Source organism: Musa acuminata, chromosome BXJ1-3 (assembly GCF_036884655.1).
Source record: "Musa acuminata AAA Group cultivar baxijiao chromosome BXJ1-3, Cavendish_Baxijiao_AAA, whole genome shotgun sequence".
Lineage (NCBI taxonomy): Eukaryota > Viridiplantae > Streptophyta > Magnoliopsida > Zingiberales > Musaceae > Musa > Musa acuminata.
The window spans coordinates 40,875,383-40,895,088 of record NC_088329.1 but is presented as its reverse complement, the minus strand read 5'-3'; the positions used below and the strand labels follow the sequence as shown (position 1 = coordinate 40,895,088).

The following is a 19,706-nucleotide window of genomic DNA, read 5'->3' as shown; positions in this document are numbered from 1 at the left end:
TGAACCATTTCACCCTCCTCTCCTCTGTCTTATGCTGAATCTCCTCTTCTAACTCCGCCTCACCTCCTCCTTCACCTTCTCATTGCCTTCTACTACTCCTCTCTTTTCCTCTTTGTCTCGCAATTTATGTAGAAAAACATTAGTTTGTGTCCAAGTCATGTAGTAAAGGACTTTAGATCAACAATTCATATTTATACTAAGAGATGTAACGGAACCCGAGAAGATCCACTGAGCAAAGAAAAAAACAAAGAATAGAAGGTGCAAAAGGAAAGTATAGAACAAACTTTTAAGTATACATATATGTATACAACACACTCAAGTGTGATGCATATCTACGCATCACCACTTGATACAGTTCAGTGCATTTGCTTTGCTAATTCAAGTCGAACAGTCATCCATAACCCGTCACAAGAAAAAGGGTAGTGTTTGACAAGCTTTCTTCACCGAAACTAGTTTTTGTAATCTAATCAATGGCATGGATTTACACAACGAACATATATATCTCATTAAAGAGATATAGTTTCCTAATTCAAATCTGCATCTACACGGGTGAAGCAGGACGTTGCTAAATGATCACCACATCAAGAAAACCAATGGAATAAACATGGATTGTAGTGTAATTGAGAATGCACTTGCCCTCTCTGTATCTCCCGGACAACGATGTAGTCGATCCTATAAAAAGAGCTCTGCAGAACTGAACTTGTTCCAAGCTTCCTACATCATGTCAAAAAGAAAATATTATGAGAAATAAGGAAAACACAAGGAGGCATGGATCTTAGCGCAGCAAGCTAAATTTCCACAAATTTTGTTTTGAGGATGGTAAAGCTAGTTTATTGTCAACCCATAAGACCAGTACATGTGAACTTGAGCTTATGCTCGAGTTTATTTGCCCTTCTACATTGATCACCTCCAACCTAACCACAAAAGATTTTGTACCATCATATCCTCGGATATAAACTACCTGTAACTTACATTAAATGGAATTACTTTTTTTGCTAGGAACACCACCAACCCACCTCAATGTTCTTGTATATATATGTTAACATCTCAGACATACTTTTTTCTTTATATTAATGGATATATTATTTTTTAACTGCCTAATCTTACAATCCACAGTTGATTGATAGTACAGTCATCCTATAAGATCTTTTTCTTTCAGGTTGGATGATTACAACAAGACAAGAATTTTATAGTCTAACCATACAGCTTTTGATTTGTAGGAAATATTGCTAGAATTCCTCTTTAGTTGAATTATAGATCCAAAGTACTGAAGACATACTTTAGGTTGTAATTGTTGATCATTTGCTTCAATTACATTAAAATAGTTTGTTCACCTGCCTCCCTTTATTGTCCAAACAGAATAATCAGCTAGTAGAACATCACTTAAAACTTCAAACTGAAAAACACAACACAATTTCATCTATTCTAGTGCAAATAGGTAAAAGGTCTTGTTGACCCTTGATGCAAATTACCTCGAAAGTCACTAGTTTCCCTGCCCAAACTGCTCTTACCAAAATCCTATTTTATACAACAAAGGCTAGTCCATTTTCTAGCATCTTTTACTTGAAATATTTTGGTAAAGTTGACACAGATAAATTTATTACTAGGCTAATGGATTTGGTGGTTGTAAGTGAAGTATTTTGATTGTTAGGTTAACCTGTTCAAATAGCTATCTTGTTTCATTAAAGAAGCAACTAAAAGATTTTATGATGAGCAGTGGAAAAGCAAACTGGCAAGAACTTTCTCAGTAATGTCGGTAAAACTTTGTCTTGCTTCCTAATTGAAATGAAAACATTACTAGATATCAGTAATTAATAGTGCACATAACATGGCAAGCTACATGGATATAATATTGATAAACATGGAAGAAATTCTTCCAGATAACCATGTCACATGTTCATTTATCTATTTCCTGAATACGGACCTTGAAATATGTTTAGAGTCTATATATGGGTACAGCACTAAAAAAATGGAAGTTATCAATTATGGTCAATGACAGAAGTTAATAGAGATTATTTTCAAATCCTGAAACATCTAATGTTTATTACCAAATAATGCTTAATTTACGTTAATGGTAGTTTACTATGATGCAGGAAAATTATTAGAAATTACTATGATGCAAAGCACATTACATGTGGCTCACAAAGCTGTTTGCATGAGTGAATCCACAGGCGTAGCTGGGGTGATGATTTGGGTAGCCAATATGACGTTTGGCTTGAAACGTGAAACATCACAATCTTAAAAATAGGTAGAAGACAAGAATAATAACTGCTATAAGCATCAGTTTCTGAGGGCCGAAGGGATTCACATGGATAGATTTGGCAACAAAAACAACTGAGAAACAGATAAGTACCTTAAGGAGATCAAACACTTTCTCAGCAATATATTTTTGTTGAAGATTTGCACCCTTCTGTTGCACCTTATCCGGATGGAGACACAAGGTTGCCTTTCTATAAACCTTTTTCACTGCAGCAGCAGTGATCAAATCAGTCAAAGATACAGGCTGCCAACTGCATTCGGGCCAAACTACCTGCATTTGCAAAATTAGAAGTAAATGCAAAATGGTACAAGAAAATATAAGCTGCACCTCACCCCCTCAACAGGGCCCTTATGCAGCCAAAGAGGATCATAAAAAACAATGATTGGTTTACGTGGACATGCTAGTCGATCAAGATTAATTAATATCAAATAGTAACATGACATAAAAGGAGAAAAGAAAAGTAAGAAACAACAGATAAGCTCCTCGATAGATAACGGTCAACAAATTCTAATAACCCACATATTGCAATGTTGATAACAAGGCACGCAAATTTCCTTCTTTCCCAGAAGCCCAACGTTTTATATCAAAATCCAGTGCTTCTGCAATCCTCTGAAATTAGTGACAACCACAATTAAGGGCAAACTAATTGATGTGAAATATCAAGCATTATGATATAATATAACATGATCCATCATTCATTGTCTATTCAGGTATAGGCCGGTAAGCCTTTCAGATCAACAAGTTGCTTACTTGTCTTTCTGCCTGCTCCCTCTGAATTTGCATATCACGCTCATTTTTCTCTGCCAATGCTTTGGCCTGGCCAAAAATAATCGTAGTAACATAAGAGATTATAAGATTCTAGCATCAGATGGCCAGACAGAAGACAAAGTTTCTCTACTATCACTAATATTTTATTTAAAAAACATAGACAGGAATAAAGTACCGCACGCTCAAGTGTCCTTTGATGCCGTTCCAGTCTAGCTTTTCTTCTTTCTTCACTCTCTCCAGCTTCTTGGAACTCTCCAGATGATTGAGGAGCTTTAAATGATAAAGAAACTATTTAGCTAAATCTACTATAACTGCAAGGGTGTAGATAATCAATCAATTTGGAAGAACTATGAACACTACCTCCAAAAATGGAAGATAGATCATCCACAATATTTGTTGTGGAAGATGCCTTCCTGATGGTAGATGAGAAACTTGAAGATGTTCTTGTCCCATCATAACCACCCTTGCTTTGAGATTGAACATCAAACATGGATTCCTGAAACATCCATTACGTGATCAGCTTTGGTAATAAGAATTGCCCCAAAATTTTGATATGTACTCACTACTGTAGCCCTTTGCTTGGGTGAACTGCTTGCTTGAGTACCCATTGAGAAGAAAGACTCGAGGTCATTTTCAGGTTTCTGCTGCTTTTCTCCTGCAGCTTTGTCTCTTGCTTCTGCTGCTGCTCTTTCTCGAGCCTCTGCTGCAGCTCTTTCATGTATTCCTGCAGCTGCCTTCTCAGCTTTTAGTCGACCTTCAGCAGCTGACCGTTCCTGTACCTCTCTTGTAGCTCTCTCTGCAGCTTGTCTGGCCTGTTCTTTTTTTCTTTCTTTTTCAATTCTCCTCCATTCCTTCTGTTGTTGTTCCTTATATATTCTTTCTTGATTCTCTTTATCTTCTACATCATGTTCACATATTTTTGCTTTTTGAACTCTTTCGTGCCATACAGGTACTCTGCTTTTAGTTGACTTTGGATTGCGTTCTCTCTCCCTTAACCCCCTAGCATGCCTGAACTTTACCTCAGCTCTGTCCACAGCCTCCTTCATAGCAGCTGCAGATGCTGCAGCATCTGAATTTGCCTCTATATTGTTTTCTCTAGTAAAGATATCTGCATGGTCCTGTGAATGCGTCTGAGGCTTGCCCATCGCAAAATCTTCAAGTTCATCTATTGGAGATACAACAGGTTTCCTTGCTTTATCTTTTGTATAAGTATAGCTTTGAGTAGGCTGGGATAAGGATTCTTTTTCCCTTTTTCCATTGTCTGCAGAAGTGGCTTTTTTTGTGTCAAATGGAGGAGGAGGCCTAGAAGGCGGAGAAGCACCTGAAGGTTGAGTGAAGAGGGGAATCTCATCAACAGTTAGCCATACATCATCTGCTGTCTCTGACTGTTCATAGGACTTTGGGGTTTGGTCAACTGTGGTATTTCTTCCATGTGTAGCAGAACTTTGGACACCACTTACACCAGCAAATTTCTGCGAGTCAGAAGATTTAGGAGGATGCATCTTTGGCAAGATGCTTTCATGGGCATCTGCTGAAGCCTGTTGAGCTTGTCCTCCAGAAAAATGATGCCCAGGGCTCATGTTGTGGGCATCATGTGTATAACCCTTGTTCTTCTGACTCTCATTTATGTCAGCCATAGATGCTGGCATCGATTTGGAGAGTCCACCAAATGAATCAATCTCAACAGATGAGCCTCCACTAACAGAGGAAGCGCCAACCTTCATGTTTTCTGAGTTCAGAGGCATGCTAATATTTTCCAAAGGGTCAAGGATAAAGCCTGAAGATGATGTAGAGGTAGATTCTGTTTCTAAAACAACAAAGGGGTCCTCTGTCACAATGGAAGCTGGTTTAGCTGATGAAACAGAAGGCTTTTGTTGGTTAACCTCTGGAGGCTCCCTGCAAGGCACCATGGATTTTTGTTTTTTGTTTAAAATCATAGAATGTAAAGACAACAGCTGGAATAGGACAACAATTGTAAATAGTTGGAATATAACTATGCAACTATATTTTACATCTAAAAGTTCACCAAAATAAGATATAGCCATCCCAAACAAGTTTAGTGGACAATCTGGAATGCCGATATAGTTTAGTGAATTATGTGAGAATTTAGGTTTTTCTTTAATCTTTCAGACTAAAATGATAACTTTCTATTCAGATTAGTTGAGAGGGAGTAATTGATTAGACCAAGCAAGTTGAAGTGCCAATTAATTTCAGACCAAACTTGCAAAGCTCATGCTACACCTGCAAGTGGTATCTGGCATTTTGACTAATGTTGATTAGTTGCAGTAAACTTTTGTCTTAGTCACTGTTAAGTTAAATGAATAACTAAATTAGGTTATTTTACTTGTACCTTTTATTTTTGTAAGATTCATATCACAAGTTTATGTCATATAATTTATGTCACTTTATCCTTATATCATTTATCATGCCACCTAGAAGCACAGAGTAGAAAAGTAGCTAGAGCAGAATGTAGATTCGATGACAAAACCATGAGAGTTATTCTTCTCATAGAATCATAGAACACAAGAAATGGATGTAGAGCAAGAAAGCAAAAAATATACTCATGAACTACAGGAACTTGTAATTTACATCCTTGCTTCTGAGCAAGAATACCAAACTTCCTTTCAGAAGGATGCTTTATCCAGAAGAAGAAGGTAGAATGCTAATCAAAAATATACTTTTCCCTTAAATCCACCTGCTATGAAAAAAAAGGAGAGAAAAATTGGGGCACAAAAAAGGAAGAGGCGACCACAAGAAAGAGAGAATAAAACACAAAGGGCACCTTAATGTACCAGAACCAAGCTACTGTTTTAATGTGCTTACAAGTTGTAAGAATAGTGAAATGATTACAAAGAGTAATTACCTTAAATGACTACAAAATCATCTATAATTCACACTCTTCATGCATCGATAACGCCTGACTAGTTGCTTATGATATGAGAGGCTTATTGGTTCTATTGAGGTTAGCATTGAGTTGAAATTAAGATTGAACTTCAACTCATAATGCATTTCCCTTAACTTATCGAGCAAATGTGAATTAGTCTTCCTAAAGGCTAAAACAAGCCCCATAAGAATATCTTATCGTGTCTGTAACTCTAAAATAAGATATGCAGAAAACTTCCAGTTTAAGAGCCGAGATAATTTTTAAATGCTTGTATTTGGCAAGTTTGTCACTTCATGAGGTATAGAGGCTGGATATTTTGTGGGTATTTTCATCAGGTAACCTCTCTCAAGGTTCAATATTTTCAACCAACAATTTGTACAAGTGAACAAAAATTTCATTATTTTTAAGAAGTCAATCGGGTCAAAGTAAGGTGGAATTCCATGATATATGTATATGTTTACGACCAATATATATCTTTAGACCAATATAAAAGGTTAAAATAACTAATAAACAGCATCAGAGCACCAAACAAGCTAAAGAGTGAACCAAAATTGTACCTTTTCTTGGGAGGACTGCTCCCACCAAATCCAGGAATCAGCTCATCAAATCCGGACAAGTCGTGCTCTTTCTCACCTGATCTCTCCTCGTTCGCGTTCTTTGGCGCCGGCATTGGTTTCCCAAGATTCTCAAGAAGATCGTCGTATGGGGGAGTAGAATCATGTTTGGATGCCGGCAAGACCGAAGAAAATATATCGTCATACTTAGCAGACGTGCTCTTTAATCCGGGAACCCCATCGAAGATGGCATCATCATCATGAACCGGCTTATCATACACCGGCAAAGAAGACGAAGATTTCGATTTGTAGTGGCTGAGACCCTCCACCGACCTCCGATCGGAGGACTTATTCGAATAACTCGGAGGACCTCCGAAGATATCATCGTGACCCGGGGGGCTCCGGCTTCCGGGAGTCTTGAATCGGTGATCACCGAGGAATGGATCCCCGGCCGAGGTCGGGTTCGGCCCGGATCTCGGCCTATTCAAGGACGAGCTCGCTTCGGAGGATCTGTTCATTCCGGCGTCAAGATTCACGCCGCCAGCGGAGGCGGCCTTGGATGCGGCCATGGGAGCGGACTTGCCCTGCGGCCGGAACCCGAAATCCCGGGCGAGAATACCCGGAAGCTCGTCCATGCCGAAACGAGAAGAGGACGACTGCGGCTCCGGCGGACCGAGACGGCGAAGGAAAGGCAGGCGATCCGTGGTGGCGAGCTCGGGCGATAGTGGGAGAGGAAAGAGTGGGGGTGGTGAGATCGGGGCGGGGGGAGGGAGAGGCGATTCGAAGCGTTTGGAGGAGAGGTGGGGGCTATTAAACTCGGCCTTGGAAGGGGGACCCACCGCTACGGACGGCTAGGATGCGTCCGGGGGGGAGTGCTACGTTGCGTGAAGTCTCGTACGGCGCACATGATCTCTTTGGGCTTCACGTTTATCCTGCCTTCATCGTACGGCTCCACATCGAAACTACCTTGTGATTCGTCGATTCTGTGATGGCTGTTTCGGGATTAGAAACTGATCTTTCGGGCCCAACGTCCCAACTCCGGACGCGGACCCGACCAAGGGCGATGCGGAACGTGCCATGTCGGAGCCGAGACAGGATTTACCTCTCTTGTCCGCTCCTTATACATGGACCCACATCTACAACAAGGATTAAAGTATCTCATTCTTCTTTCCTTTTGTGTTTTTATGAACATAAAATCACAACTAATTAAGCGGAGAATAAAAAAAATCACTGGTCAGTGAGAATTAATTAAATTATTATTTTTCCATATTTTTTATTATTTCCATTATTTTTTATTAATTTGGTTTCATTGCGGGTCCCACCACATTTTATAATGGGAGAAGGGGGATTTCCTGAATCCTGTTGGGAGGCTGAGATGGGAGACCGCGAGAAGCCTCGGAGAGTAGTGGGATGGCCGCGGGTCTCCTTCGATGCCCGAGTGGCACGAAAAAGGAGATGTGGGAGAATATATCGTCTTGTACTTTATGAGTCATGATGGAAATGAAGCCCTCATTTTAAATCGCTTTCTTCACATCATGCCACTCTGGACTCGGATGGGGCAATCCCTGTTGTTTGAATCAGATTTGCTTCCTTCGCCGAGAAGGTAGAATGCCCGAGAAAGCTCAACGCACTAAGATCTGCATGTCGAAAACGAATTTGTTTTAAATATAAAAGACAGAATCTAGAGAAGATACGTACAGTTAACCTCTTTATTGACAGAGGGGGTTGTTTCCAAGAACACATACGTGCAGTTAACCTCGGTAGTTTATCTCAAAGGAGTACAAAAGATCCTCCAGTGAACATCCAGTCTCTGGGCAAGCAGATGTCGTTCTCCGGTCAGATGAACTCCATTTGGAATATGTATCAAGCAAATGCTTTGTGGTTGTCGTTCATTCCATATGTTGACCAATTTTAGGTCCCTTATATAGGCCTTGAAAACTACAAGAATACACAACTCACGACTCGAACAAACAGTTGACACAGCCAAAGTCAGACACAAGTCGAGTTGGCTGTTCCAAGCTCTCAAAGATGAAAAGTTATACGAAACACATCGAGCCCCGGCTATCAAAGATTACAGCAACACACACACACACAATATATAATAATAATAAAATGGAAAAAGGAAAGAACTGAAAACAAAAACAAAAAAACACTCCTCTATTTTATATTTCTAAAGCCCTTCATGAAGACCAGGTAAGCCTGCTTTATCTAAGTTGTGGTCTAATATAAATGTCATTCTATATGCAGGTCTATCGGCAGCCGATTTGCAGATAGATCATTCACCCAAGAAGAAGACTGTTGAGTACCAACCAGCATTCCAGCCCTGACCAGCGCTAGTGGTGGTCTACTTCATATTCCCAGCTCATCAGCTGCTCCGAAGGCTTCATCTCATGCCATAACTTGGTTTTGTGCAATGGCATGTTTTCCTTCATTCAGCTCTCAGTCTAAGAATCTCTTTGGCAGTCCTCTTCCTGAAGTATGGCATGTTATCCTAAAAAAGAACAAAAGAAAAACGCTTGTCAAATCTCTTACAACCCCCAGTACCCATAAGCCAAGAGAATTTGCAAGCTTAATATAACTTGCCAGCTCCCCAGGTAGAGACGGGATCTGAGAATTGCTCTAAAAAGTAACTACAAGCTTAAGAAATTAGCACCTGACTAAAGCAGAGGCTTAAGCCACGGCTATAGAAATCTGTATACTTGAGCATGAACATTCCGCAGTCCCACCTAATGAATGAAGTAACCATTTGTCAAATATTTGTAAAGGAAACAACCCATCAAATTATTATAGGTATGAAATACAAGTGATCCAAACAATGGAAAGGAATATAGCAACTAACTGTTAGCAAGGAAACATGCATGCGGTTGGAACATCAACACAAAAAGAACTCTTAAGGTGAACACAAGGCACCAGCAGTTAACTCTACCATTATTTCAAAAGATCTTCCTTGTGAAGTGAACAATGTTGCGATGAGAGACAACAGAATAGAGATACAACGAGATGTAGGTTGTAATTGGGTGAGATCCTCCAATGATCCAAATCCAAGAAGATTCGGGTAGGGCTTAAGAGTTAGATGGCTCTATCAACACCCCTAGTTGAACAGAAGAAAGGTGAAAGAGAAACAAAGTTCGATACATATACAAGAGGAAAGATGTCCAACAGCTGTGCCAACATGTCAGTACCTTGCTGATGCATACTGGCACTAGGCACAAGCATGTGCTCGGTGATTTGCCCATGAAACCAGATCACCAGAACAGTGGAACATGGAACTATGGCAGCTTAGTCCCAGCATGGATCTACACCATGGCATGAAATCCATACCTGCCAGAAATGCACAAAGCTTTGTTCCAAGGCAGAAGAACTTGTAACAAGAAAAGAGGCAATCTAATCTATTGCACGTGAAGTTCAATTACAGTAAAGATCAAGAGAGGACAGGCAAAATAACAAAGCGATGGATAAATGTGTGTAGCCTTATTGCAACAATCAAGGAGAATTTTTATTCATAAAATGTGTTCAGTAAAACTTTCATAATGAATTAGATCTCTTTATAGAACTTTCTACAAGGAAAAGAACATGCAAAATAAAGCATGCATTTGAGCAGCAGAAAATATGCAAAGCACTTTTAAGATGAATAAAATCGATAAGCAAGAGAAGCTAAATACCCATTCTTTTGTAAAGGTAGGTCATCAACTGTTTCCAACTTCCATGATAGTGTGTCAACCTGATTTGCACTCTTATCCTCTACTTCATCCATTAAGTATTTCGCCTGAAACAAAAGGACATTTTTACAACATATAAAAGGCCATAGTATATCCTGCCAAAATTTTTTACCAAATCATACTTGAAGAGTAAGGCAAAGAGCAACACCAGAAGTTCCACATACAATCTCTTACATGCACCATATTCCCACCAGTCAAGAAAACTCAACTATTTAGGAAGAAATAGAAAACTAAATTCAAAAATGTTCTGCCTCTCCACCTCTCTCCTCTTCAAGTCTGCCCCTATAATTTTTTTTTTGGACATTTGTTTTAGTATTTTGGATAATTCCAGGATTTCCAGCTACCCTGTAAAAAGCAAAATAAGACTCATAAAGAAGTCCACTTCAAAGTTCTGCCTCTCCACCTATCTTCAAGTCTGCTCCTCAACCATTAATTGTGACAATCATCCAACTTGAATTAAACCATCCAATCACATCCCTTTGTTGGACAGCCAACCTGTCAGCATTCTAGTAAGTCTTTCTTTTATCTCTGTCTTCCATTCTTCCTTTGTACTAAAGCCTGAGATCAATGAGCATCTTCCTTTTTTTTTGTCTATTTAAAATCTATATTATGGACACTAATCTAAATTAAGATTGGTCAATTTTTCAAATCATGGAATCAAGCCATTTGGTCTGGTTGAGTGCATCATAGTTCAGATTGAGCTTGGCTTAGTGTTGGCTCACTATGCAATAGATCAAGAAAATCAATATAGATCTATAACAACATAATAGCCTTAATTTCTACAATTAAACCTGCTTTGTATACTTAACATGCTTAATTCCTATTTCTCAGTCCTACACCTTAAGCCCCATGCCTGCTTCTCCTGTGATTTATTTTCATTAACCCCTTAAAATTGCAATCCCTAAGCATCTAAGAACATTGCTTAAGTTGCAAAAAAAAAAAAAAGAAGGAAGATGCTCATTAATCTCAGGCTAGGCCTTTAAATTTAATACCCTCTAAATAGCCACAGTATATATCAATAAAAACAAATCTAAAAAATACTAAAATTTACATTCCAAAATAACTTGAAATTCCACTGGACCCTTAACTAATCCCAGTAAGACTTGAAAAATACCCTACAAAAAAAAATGATCTATGTGACAAGTCAGATGATTGGAAATTTTCCAAAAAGTGGGTTCATGTTCCCATCTAAAAGACTATAACTAAATAAAGCTATAAGAGACAACAGTCAAAAGATCATCACAGTACCATAAAATTCCTCAAAACTCATAGACATATATTGCAAGATACCCATCTATTCAAAACAATGCCCTTCAAAAAATATGTATATTGCAACATACCAGTACTTTCAAAACTGCTGTGTCTATTCCACCAAGTGAATCAAGATACAGAAACTTCTTCTCCTTTACGTCAATAACAGCTAAACACCAGTGTACTTCTTTGTGTATAGGAACAAATATCTGGATTTAAGTTGCAAAAAGACGATAGGAAAATAACATGCTTAAGTAAATAAAATTGATAGAAATGAACAAGAAAATGAAAGGGCTATAATCACTTTACTTTGTCACACTCAATAAGGCTGTATCCTAGCTTCTTTTGTGTTGTCCACCTCCTTACAGCCTTGTAATCATAACCATTTCTTCCGCTTATCAACTGAACAATAAGACAGAAAAAGAAGGCAAAATCATAACCTAAATATATCATTAAGTTTAAACATAGATAACAGAAACAACAAGCAAGTAAAGTTTCGAATGCAATGGGTCAAAAATAGAAGTTCACAAAAGAAAATGCACAAAACTTGATGGATCAACAATTACAGATAACTACAGAACAGTGGATAAATAAATTTTGAGACTTGGCGCCAGAAAAATCCATAACAAATATATAATAGTTCCATATAACTGGTGTAATGCTAAGAGCTCCAGAAAGAAGAATACCATGTCAGTCAGCAAATACCAGAAAGAAAATGGAGAAGTTAGTTTAACAAAAACATTGTTTACTTAACAACTTGAAAAAGACGCAGATATTAAATTAAAAAATTCCAACCACAAAATTTTTCACCCATGCATCAGACAGTTAAATCTCATAAATTATAAGCTAAACATGATAAAATGCATACAAAATGCATCATCTAAAGCAAGATTCGCCATTTCGGGTTATCGCTATATATTTGAGTTATAGTCTCCTTCTTTGCTTAGGCTCCTAACCAGACCTATTTCGGTGATCTGTCGGATCAGTACACACCAGTCAATACCAATGTGATGACACGGTATGCCAATGTGAACTGATGTTTCAGCGATGAAGAAAAAGAGGAAGAAGAGAAAGGAGCAGTGGAGGAATACAGGATGAAGGAAGAAAGAAGAAGTAGTGGAGAAAGAAGGAAGAAGAAGAAATAAGAGTAGGAGGAGAAACAGCAGCAGTGTACTTGGCAACAGGGCAGTGACAGCATCAAAGCGACAGCGTTGAGGCAGCAGCAGGGGCAGCAGCATCAAGAAAAGGGCTCGTGTTCACGAGTCTTAATTTGTTTTCTTTTTCCTTTTTTTTTAGCGCTGAGTTAGATAGGACCCCACCACTTTTTCTTATTATTATTTTTTTAACTAGACTACCTGAAACGGGTCTGGCACACGTATTGACCCACGCCCAGACCAGTACATACTGCTCATACCACCATTTCAGGCGGTATAGTAGTCCTTGATCTAAAGACAACAATATATTTATGAATATGTAATGACTACCTTGAAAACCTGAAAACAAATTGCAATTCAATAAGAGTCTAAAGAGCAAAATAAACTTAATAGATCATAAGCAATTAGATCAGATTTCGATATGAACGAGGAAAATTTTACATAAGAGGAGTAACACTAGAAACACAAGTTAGCAGTGGATATTGATGAGAACTTAACTTTTACATGTGCAGTAAAATCAGATGTGATTACATGAAATCTAAATGAAGATGTCCAAAATAAATAAAATTGGGGAAAACAAGTCCAAAGAGAAAATTGACATCCACATTTACGAAGTGCTAAACCCTGAACTCAAACATAAATAGAGAGAACGATGCTTCCTATATATAGGCCAAATGATGCATATCGTAAATTACAGGAAAAACAAAGTTAACCTTACAACTTATGAAACTAGCACATTTAGGTACACTATGCCACAACCCATTGCACAAGTCAAAAAGGCTTGCAACAAAATAATGAACCTAGATCGACAGCAATGATGAATACAACCATAAAAAGAACAAGTAAAGAAAACTCTTAAGAAAAGAAAATAAGTAACAGGAGCATTCTCAGCATAAAATAATACAACACATCCACATTGAAGCAAATAAAAGAAAAGTCTTGAGAGAGTAATATATAGAGAATAGCTGTGAACCTTTTTATAAAAAAATGTGCTGAAGAAATGACATTTCAAAAACTTCTTGGGTTCTCTTTTCTCTCTCTCCTTCAACAATTCAAGGTACAAATTTATGACCTACATGAGAAGCAAAAGGCATGTCCATGAAAAAAAAAAAGTAGCATTCCTTAGAAGACTAGCTAGTAACAATGACTACAATATTCAATCAAAATTACAAGATCAATTTTAGTAAAAATTACTTCGTCATTTAACCAAGCATCGCAACTCAAACACTGCAAGACCTCTCTGGTTATATGAATGTTGGAAGCCTCATGTACAGCTAGGATTTCACGACTGCAGCAGCCAAAAGAACCACATTTAAAGTGAGGTAATATCTCTGCATAAATCTTAAAGCTTTGAAGGGGCAGATATATTCCATGGAAATATCTATCTATAACTTGTACCTATTTCTACCATTCAAAGAACGATAAACATCCTCCTCTTCTTCATCTGTGAGTGGGAGAAATACTTCATGCACATCCTACAATAATCGATGATGGTTAGGATCACAACAAAAGAATAGTTAATTACAATGTGCACATGATTATTTTCAAAATGAGTACATAAACCAACAGAGAAATTGAGTACGAATTTATTAGAACAAATTACATAAAAGAATTATCAACAGAAGACCTGGAAGAACAAATGATGAAATCTTAAGACTGTAATTGTCATGTAAAGAAAGAGAAAATGTTGTCCAAAAATTTTACAAGAGCATATTAAGAAAACTGATATTTCAGTAGCATACTCACAGATCTGATTGTTTACATTGGTTACATCCCAAAACGAATATTTTCTAAAAGCATAGTCCATTGGTACAGTCAATCCTTAATGACTTCTACAATCACTGTACAATACTATGTAAATAATTAGTGAGCAGAACAATTGTCCTTTTACTGATTTGAGCAGCTGAGTAGTTGGAAGTGAAATGTAACAAGAGATCCATATAGCCAATTCTGTGTAGTTGAAGTGAAGACTTCTTGTAATCACTTCATAGAGATTTTTTATTTTTTTTACCAAATGACGCTCTAACAGAGTTCAAGACTATCATGCCATTGGACTGAATTGTAGATTAAACATTGTTGTTTTCCAGCCATAATTAAGTAAGCTTTAAAATGTACAGTCTTCGTCTCATGTACATTCATCTTATCTCACTTCAATGGAAGAGTAACATGGCATAGCAGTAGTGTGGTTTCAACTTGAGTTTAACTGATTTAAATCAGTCATGGTCTATTTTTTTTTCTGATTTATGTTATTTTGCAGTATTTTCTCCATTGTTTTATGAGCTATTCCAGAAGACAACTAAGACCATTTTTTAATATTATTATCTAGATAAAAGATGAACTACTCAGTCATGTTCTAGCTCAAAATCCAAATCTGAGTAGGAAAGAGTAGGTTAACTAGACAAGAGCTACCAGCAACTATACTCTCAGTTGAGGATTTGAATGGCCAGCTGACCTTAGTAATCACTGATTCTACCCTTTCAGCATCTCTTCACCTCTATCCATTCCTCCACCATCTAATCTTGCTGCCTTCTTCACCATTCAGCATGACAGTAACATTCCTATGCTCTTTTAATCAGAGTTATTTGGCAGTTCTCATTGCTCATCAACTTTAGTCAATCTCCAGATCCCCGCCAAAGAAGCCAACAGAATTTAATACAATATATAGAAAGAAAAGATTGGATGGAGATATCAGTTGACAAAATTACTAGCGCAATGAAGATGGAACAGATGCTAAGCTGATAAGCAATTTAATAAACACTTTATGTCATGGTATCTGCAGTTACAATAATAAATGTCTAAAATTACGATAGCTACATAACTCGAAAAAATAATATATATACATAAAGGTATGGAATTTGACATGAGATCTGACAAATAGATGGACATAGTGCTTACTCGCCAAGGGTGGTTGCATCAGCACTCAACATTCCCATTAAGTTAGCAATATAGTTTCTACTACATGATAAGTTCTTTGACTGTCTTTTATCTCCTATGAGAATTTTCGGTTCACATAAGTTTCCATGATATCATAATGCCAAAAGAAAACTGAAAAAAGAATTCCATTTACCTAATTTTTTTAATGCTAATTGCAATCCACCTAAATGCAATGACAGAGTTCACAACCAAATTAATAGGCTAACTTATACAAAAGCAGAGAAAATATAGAAAAGATACCTCCTTGAATTTCTTCTCTTGCTCCTGGCGAACCAAACGGAAAGAGAATATTTTCTTCTCAGCCAACTCCACTTGAAGCTCCAAGTCCCTCAACTTTGAATCATGTTTTCTAGCAGATTCCACGTGCAATTCCTTGTACAAAGGACCCCTTTTGACTGAAGCTTTCTCCTCCCACGATGGAGTCCATTCTGACACGAGCTTACCTGCAGCCTCAACCTTCGTATTCGCTACATGCAAGTTGGGTGTCTCCTCGAGCTTCTGGCTCACAATTTTCCGATCCGACAAACCAAATGGCGAGGAAGGAAACACTAACTTGACAAACCCCAGGTCCGAGACCACCGAGTTGCCCTCTTGCACGCTTTTAACTAACCTTTTGTACTGATCTAATCCTAACAGTTCGTCGGCCCCATCATTATCCTCAGAACCCTGGCTCCCAGGGGGACGGACCAACGCGTCCTCCCTCTTCCCCGTCCGCCACGGAGTGAAGGTTGCAGCTTTCTTCCCCTTGAGAAACCGCGCCACGAGAATTTCCATCTCGGAGCCCCCTTCTCGCTTCAGATACGATTCCGAAAGCCGTGATCTGCTCGGCTCGACGGACCCGAGGCCGAAAGCCCTGAGGATGCGCTGGGGGGCGTGGACGGGGCGAGGCAGAGGGGCGGCGGGAGGAAACCGGCGAAGGGCAGCGGCGGGGGTCGCCGCCACCGGCGCCGGGGGCGTGAGAGGGCGGAAGTCGGCCGGAGGAGACGGAATCTTGGCTTTCTTGGAGGGTGGGGAGGGTCCGGCGGCGACATCGAAGACGGGGTGGGAGGAGAAGGGGAGGCGGAGGTCGACGTCGAGGCGGCGCTTGCGGTTCTTTGTTAGGGCGCCCATGGCGACGCGATCGTGGACGGAGAAGGAAACCGTCGAGGCGTCGGTTCCATGGACGGGCCTAGGTTTCCATTGGCGAGAGAGAGAGAGAGAGAGAGAGAGAGAGAGAAGGAGAGAGGGAGCAGAACCCTAGGAAGCTTTTCTGGAAGGGGGGAAAGTCTCGGGGGGAGGAGAAACTCCTTGAGAGAAAGAGAAAATACTTATTTCTACTCGCTTTCACATCCCCGCCGAAAACACTGAGTGAGACAATTGGTTTTTGCCGATAGGTGGGGCTGGGGCCCAAGGTCTGCAGCCAATCCGTGCCCGAGTACATTTACCCTCCAACTTGTCCCGAACACGCCATGTTTCCAATCCGGAAGCTGACATTTACTCGAAATTGCGACTGTTATGCTGTTTATCACGACCGTCGGAATCTTAGAAATTATGCACGTGATGCTATAGGACGATAAACGTCGTACTAACTTCCGTTTGTATGAAAATTTGTATTGACAATCCTTTTTACTACAACCCCTTGTTATTGATAATTTTTTTAAAATTAAAAAATAATATATTTATTATTTATAATCTTGGTATTATTGATTTTATCCTCTTTTTTTTTTTCTCCTACCCTATGACCCCTTCATCATTGTTTTTATCGTCGATCCACTTATTGTTTACTTATTATTATTATTATTATTCGTCGCTACCAACATCGTTGAATCAAATTGCCCCTAATATCGTCCGACCATGTCGCTCCCTCGAAAAAGAGGAAAAAGAAGAGGAAAAAAAAAAGGAAAAAAATGAATATTGATATTAATTTACAAATGGATGGTAATCTAAATATAAATATAAAATTAAGATGAGATTGTAAATAGTAAAAAATATAACTCTGAATAGTAATCTTCTTTTACTATTTATAATCTAATACTAAGTACCTTTATATTCCTTTATAAATAATTATAAATATCTTAATCTTCTTTTTTTTCAAGTGACGAGCAACGTTGACAACATCGGATATATGAAAATACCTTCATCGTCATCTTCCTCATGAACGACGAGTGACATCAATCGTGTAAGACATGTCATGGCATTGACAACGTTAGATAGACTAAATACGCTCTTCTTCTTATAATCATGAGCGACATCTGATAATGGAGTGGCGATCAGTGAATTGCAAGGATAGACATGTGTTTGATGTCTCAATATATCGTAATTGATATCTCATCAATCGACACTACATTGTTACATGGCATATACCTCAATGTCACATGGGCGACATCTCAAAGTTACATGGTTGGCATATCATTGTCATGCAATCGACATCTTAGCGTAATGTTAAGTGGGCTAGACGTTATTATATTCAAATTGCCCCTAATATCGTCTGACCATGTCGCTCCCTCGAAAAAGAGGAAAAAGAAGAGGAGAAAAAAAAAGGAGAAAAATGAATATTGATATTAATTTACAAATGGATGGTAATCTAAATATAAATATAAAATTAAGATGAGATTGTAAATAGTAAAAAATATAACTCTGAATAGTAATCTTCTTTTACTATTTATAATCTAATACTAAGTACCTTTATATTCCTTTATAAATAATTATAAATATCTTAATCTTCTTTTTTTTCAAGTGACGAGCAACGTTGACAACATCGGATATATGAAAATACCTTCATCGTCATCTTCCTCATGAACGACGAGTGACATCAATCGTGTAAGACATGTCATGGCATTGACAACGTTAGATAGACTAAATACGCTCTTCTTCTTATAATCATGAGCGACATCTGATAATGGAGTGGCGATCAGTGAATTGCAAGGATAGACATGTGTTTGATGTCTCAATATATCGTAATTGATATCTCATCAATCGACACTACATTGTTACATGGCATATACCTCAATGTCACATGGGCGACATCTCAAAGTTACATGGTTGGCATATCATTGTCATGCAATCGACATCTTAGCGTAATGTTAAGTGGGCTAGACGTTATTATATTCAAATTGCCCCTAATATCGTCCGACCATGTCGCTCCCTCGAAAAAGAGGAAAAAGAAGAGGAAAAAAAAAAAAGAGAAAAATGAATATTGATATTAATTTACAAATGGATGGTAATCTAAATATAAATATAAAATTAAGATGAGATTATAAATAGTAAAAAATATAACTCTAAATAGTAATCTTCTTTTACTATTTATAATCTAATACTAAGTACCTTTATATTCCTTTATAAATAATTATAAATATCTTAATCTTCTTTTTTTCAAGTGACGAGCAACATTGACAACATCGGATATATGAAAATACCTTCATCGTCATCTTCCTCATGAACGACGAGTGACATCAATCGTGTAAGACATGTCATGACATTGACAACGTTAGATAGACTAAATACGTTCTTCTTCTTATAATCATGAGCGACATCTGATAATGGAGTGGCGATCAGTGAATTGCAAGGATAGACATGTGTTTGATGTCTCAATATATCGTAATTGATATCTCATCAATCGACACTACATTGTTACATGGCATATACCTCGATGTCACATGGGCGACATCTCAAAGTTACATGGTTGGCATATCATTGTCATGCAATCGACATCTTAGCGTAATGTTAAGTGGGCTAGACGTTATTATATTCTATATTTGACATATAATAACTACAACTAAGCCCTAAAGAGGCACACAACCTTTCATATAATAAGTATTTATTATGAAAATAACGACTCTAAATCAACATTCGATTTGGACAATCAAAAACCGACTTAACAAAGACTAAGCAGATAGAATACAAATTAGAAATCTAAATGGATCTATAATTAGAATCCGTGACTACGAAGAGAAATTAAAGTACTAAAAATTTGAATTTAGCTTCCGCCTTTGCACAACCTCTCTCGTGATTGGAGGCATCCAAGGGGTCATCGCTGGGCCCAATCAGAAGTCAGGTATACAAACGGGTGAGTCTTCGTGTGCCAAAGATGATATAGCCAAGACTTCCGACTGTGGTTTGATACACTCGACAGGGCCACGTGGACGCATCCCCACGTGTCCGGCTGCCAACGCTGATGTGTCGAGTCCTTTTGCCCCCCGTCAC

General features: G+C 38.3%; 2 protein-coding genes across 3 annotated transcripts; both read right to left on the bottom strand.

Annotated features, from left to right (window-relative positions):
- Positions 1-373: 373 nt before the first annotated feature.
- LOC135585315 (auxilin-related protein 2-like) lies at positions 374-7,227 on the bottom strand. 2 transcript variants are annotated; one of them, XM_065138230.1, is made up of 8 exons: positions 6,470-7,227; positions 3,592-4,924; positions 3,389-3,524; positions 3,204-3,298; positions 3,011-3,076; positions 2,780-2,869; positions 2,354-2,530; positions 374-714 (listed from the first exon to the last, which is right to left on the bottom strand). In XM_065138230.1, exons 1-8 carry the CDS (start codon positions 7,099-7,101, stop codon positions 673-675), a joined length of 2,571 nt encoding a protein of 856 aa, XP_064994302.1. In that variant the 5' UTR covers positions 7,102-7,227; the 3' UTR covers positions 374-672. The 2 variants fall into 2 exon arrangements, with proteins under 2 accessions (XP_064994302.1, XP_064994309.1); XM_065138237.1 differs by lacking the exon at positions 2,780-2,869 and having other exon boundaries at positions 526-714.
- Positions 7,228-8,329: 1,102 nt separating this feature from the next.
- On the bottom strand, positions 8,330-16,786 carry LOC135630915 (ubiquitin-like-specific protease ESD4). Its single transcript, XM_065138217.1, has 9 exons — positions 15,765-16,786; positions 13,989-14,065; positions 13,785-13,878; positions 13,564-13,662; positions 11,746-11,838; positions 11,526-11,645; positions 10,129-10,232; positions 9,120-9,192; positions 8,330-8,957 (listed from the first exon to the last, which is right to left on the bottom strand). Exons 1-9 carry the CDS (start codon positions 16,632-16,634, stop codon positions 8,895-8,897), a joined length of 1,593 nt encoding a protein of 530 aa, XP_064994289.1. The 5' UTR covers positions 16,635-16,786; the 3' UTR covers positions 8,330-8,894.
- Positions 16,787-19,706: the final 2,920 nt, after the last annotated feature.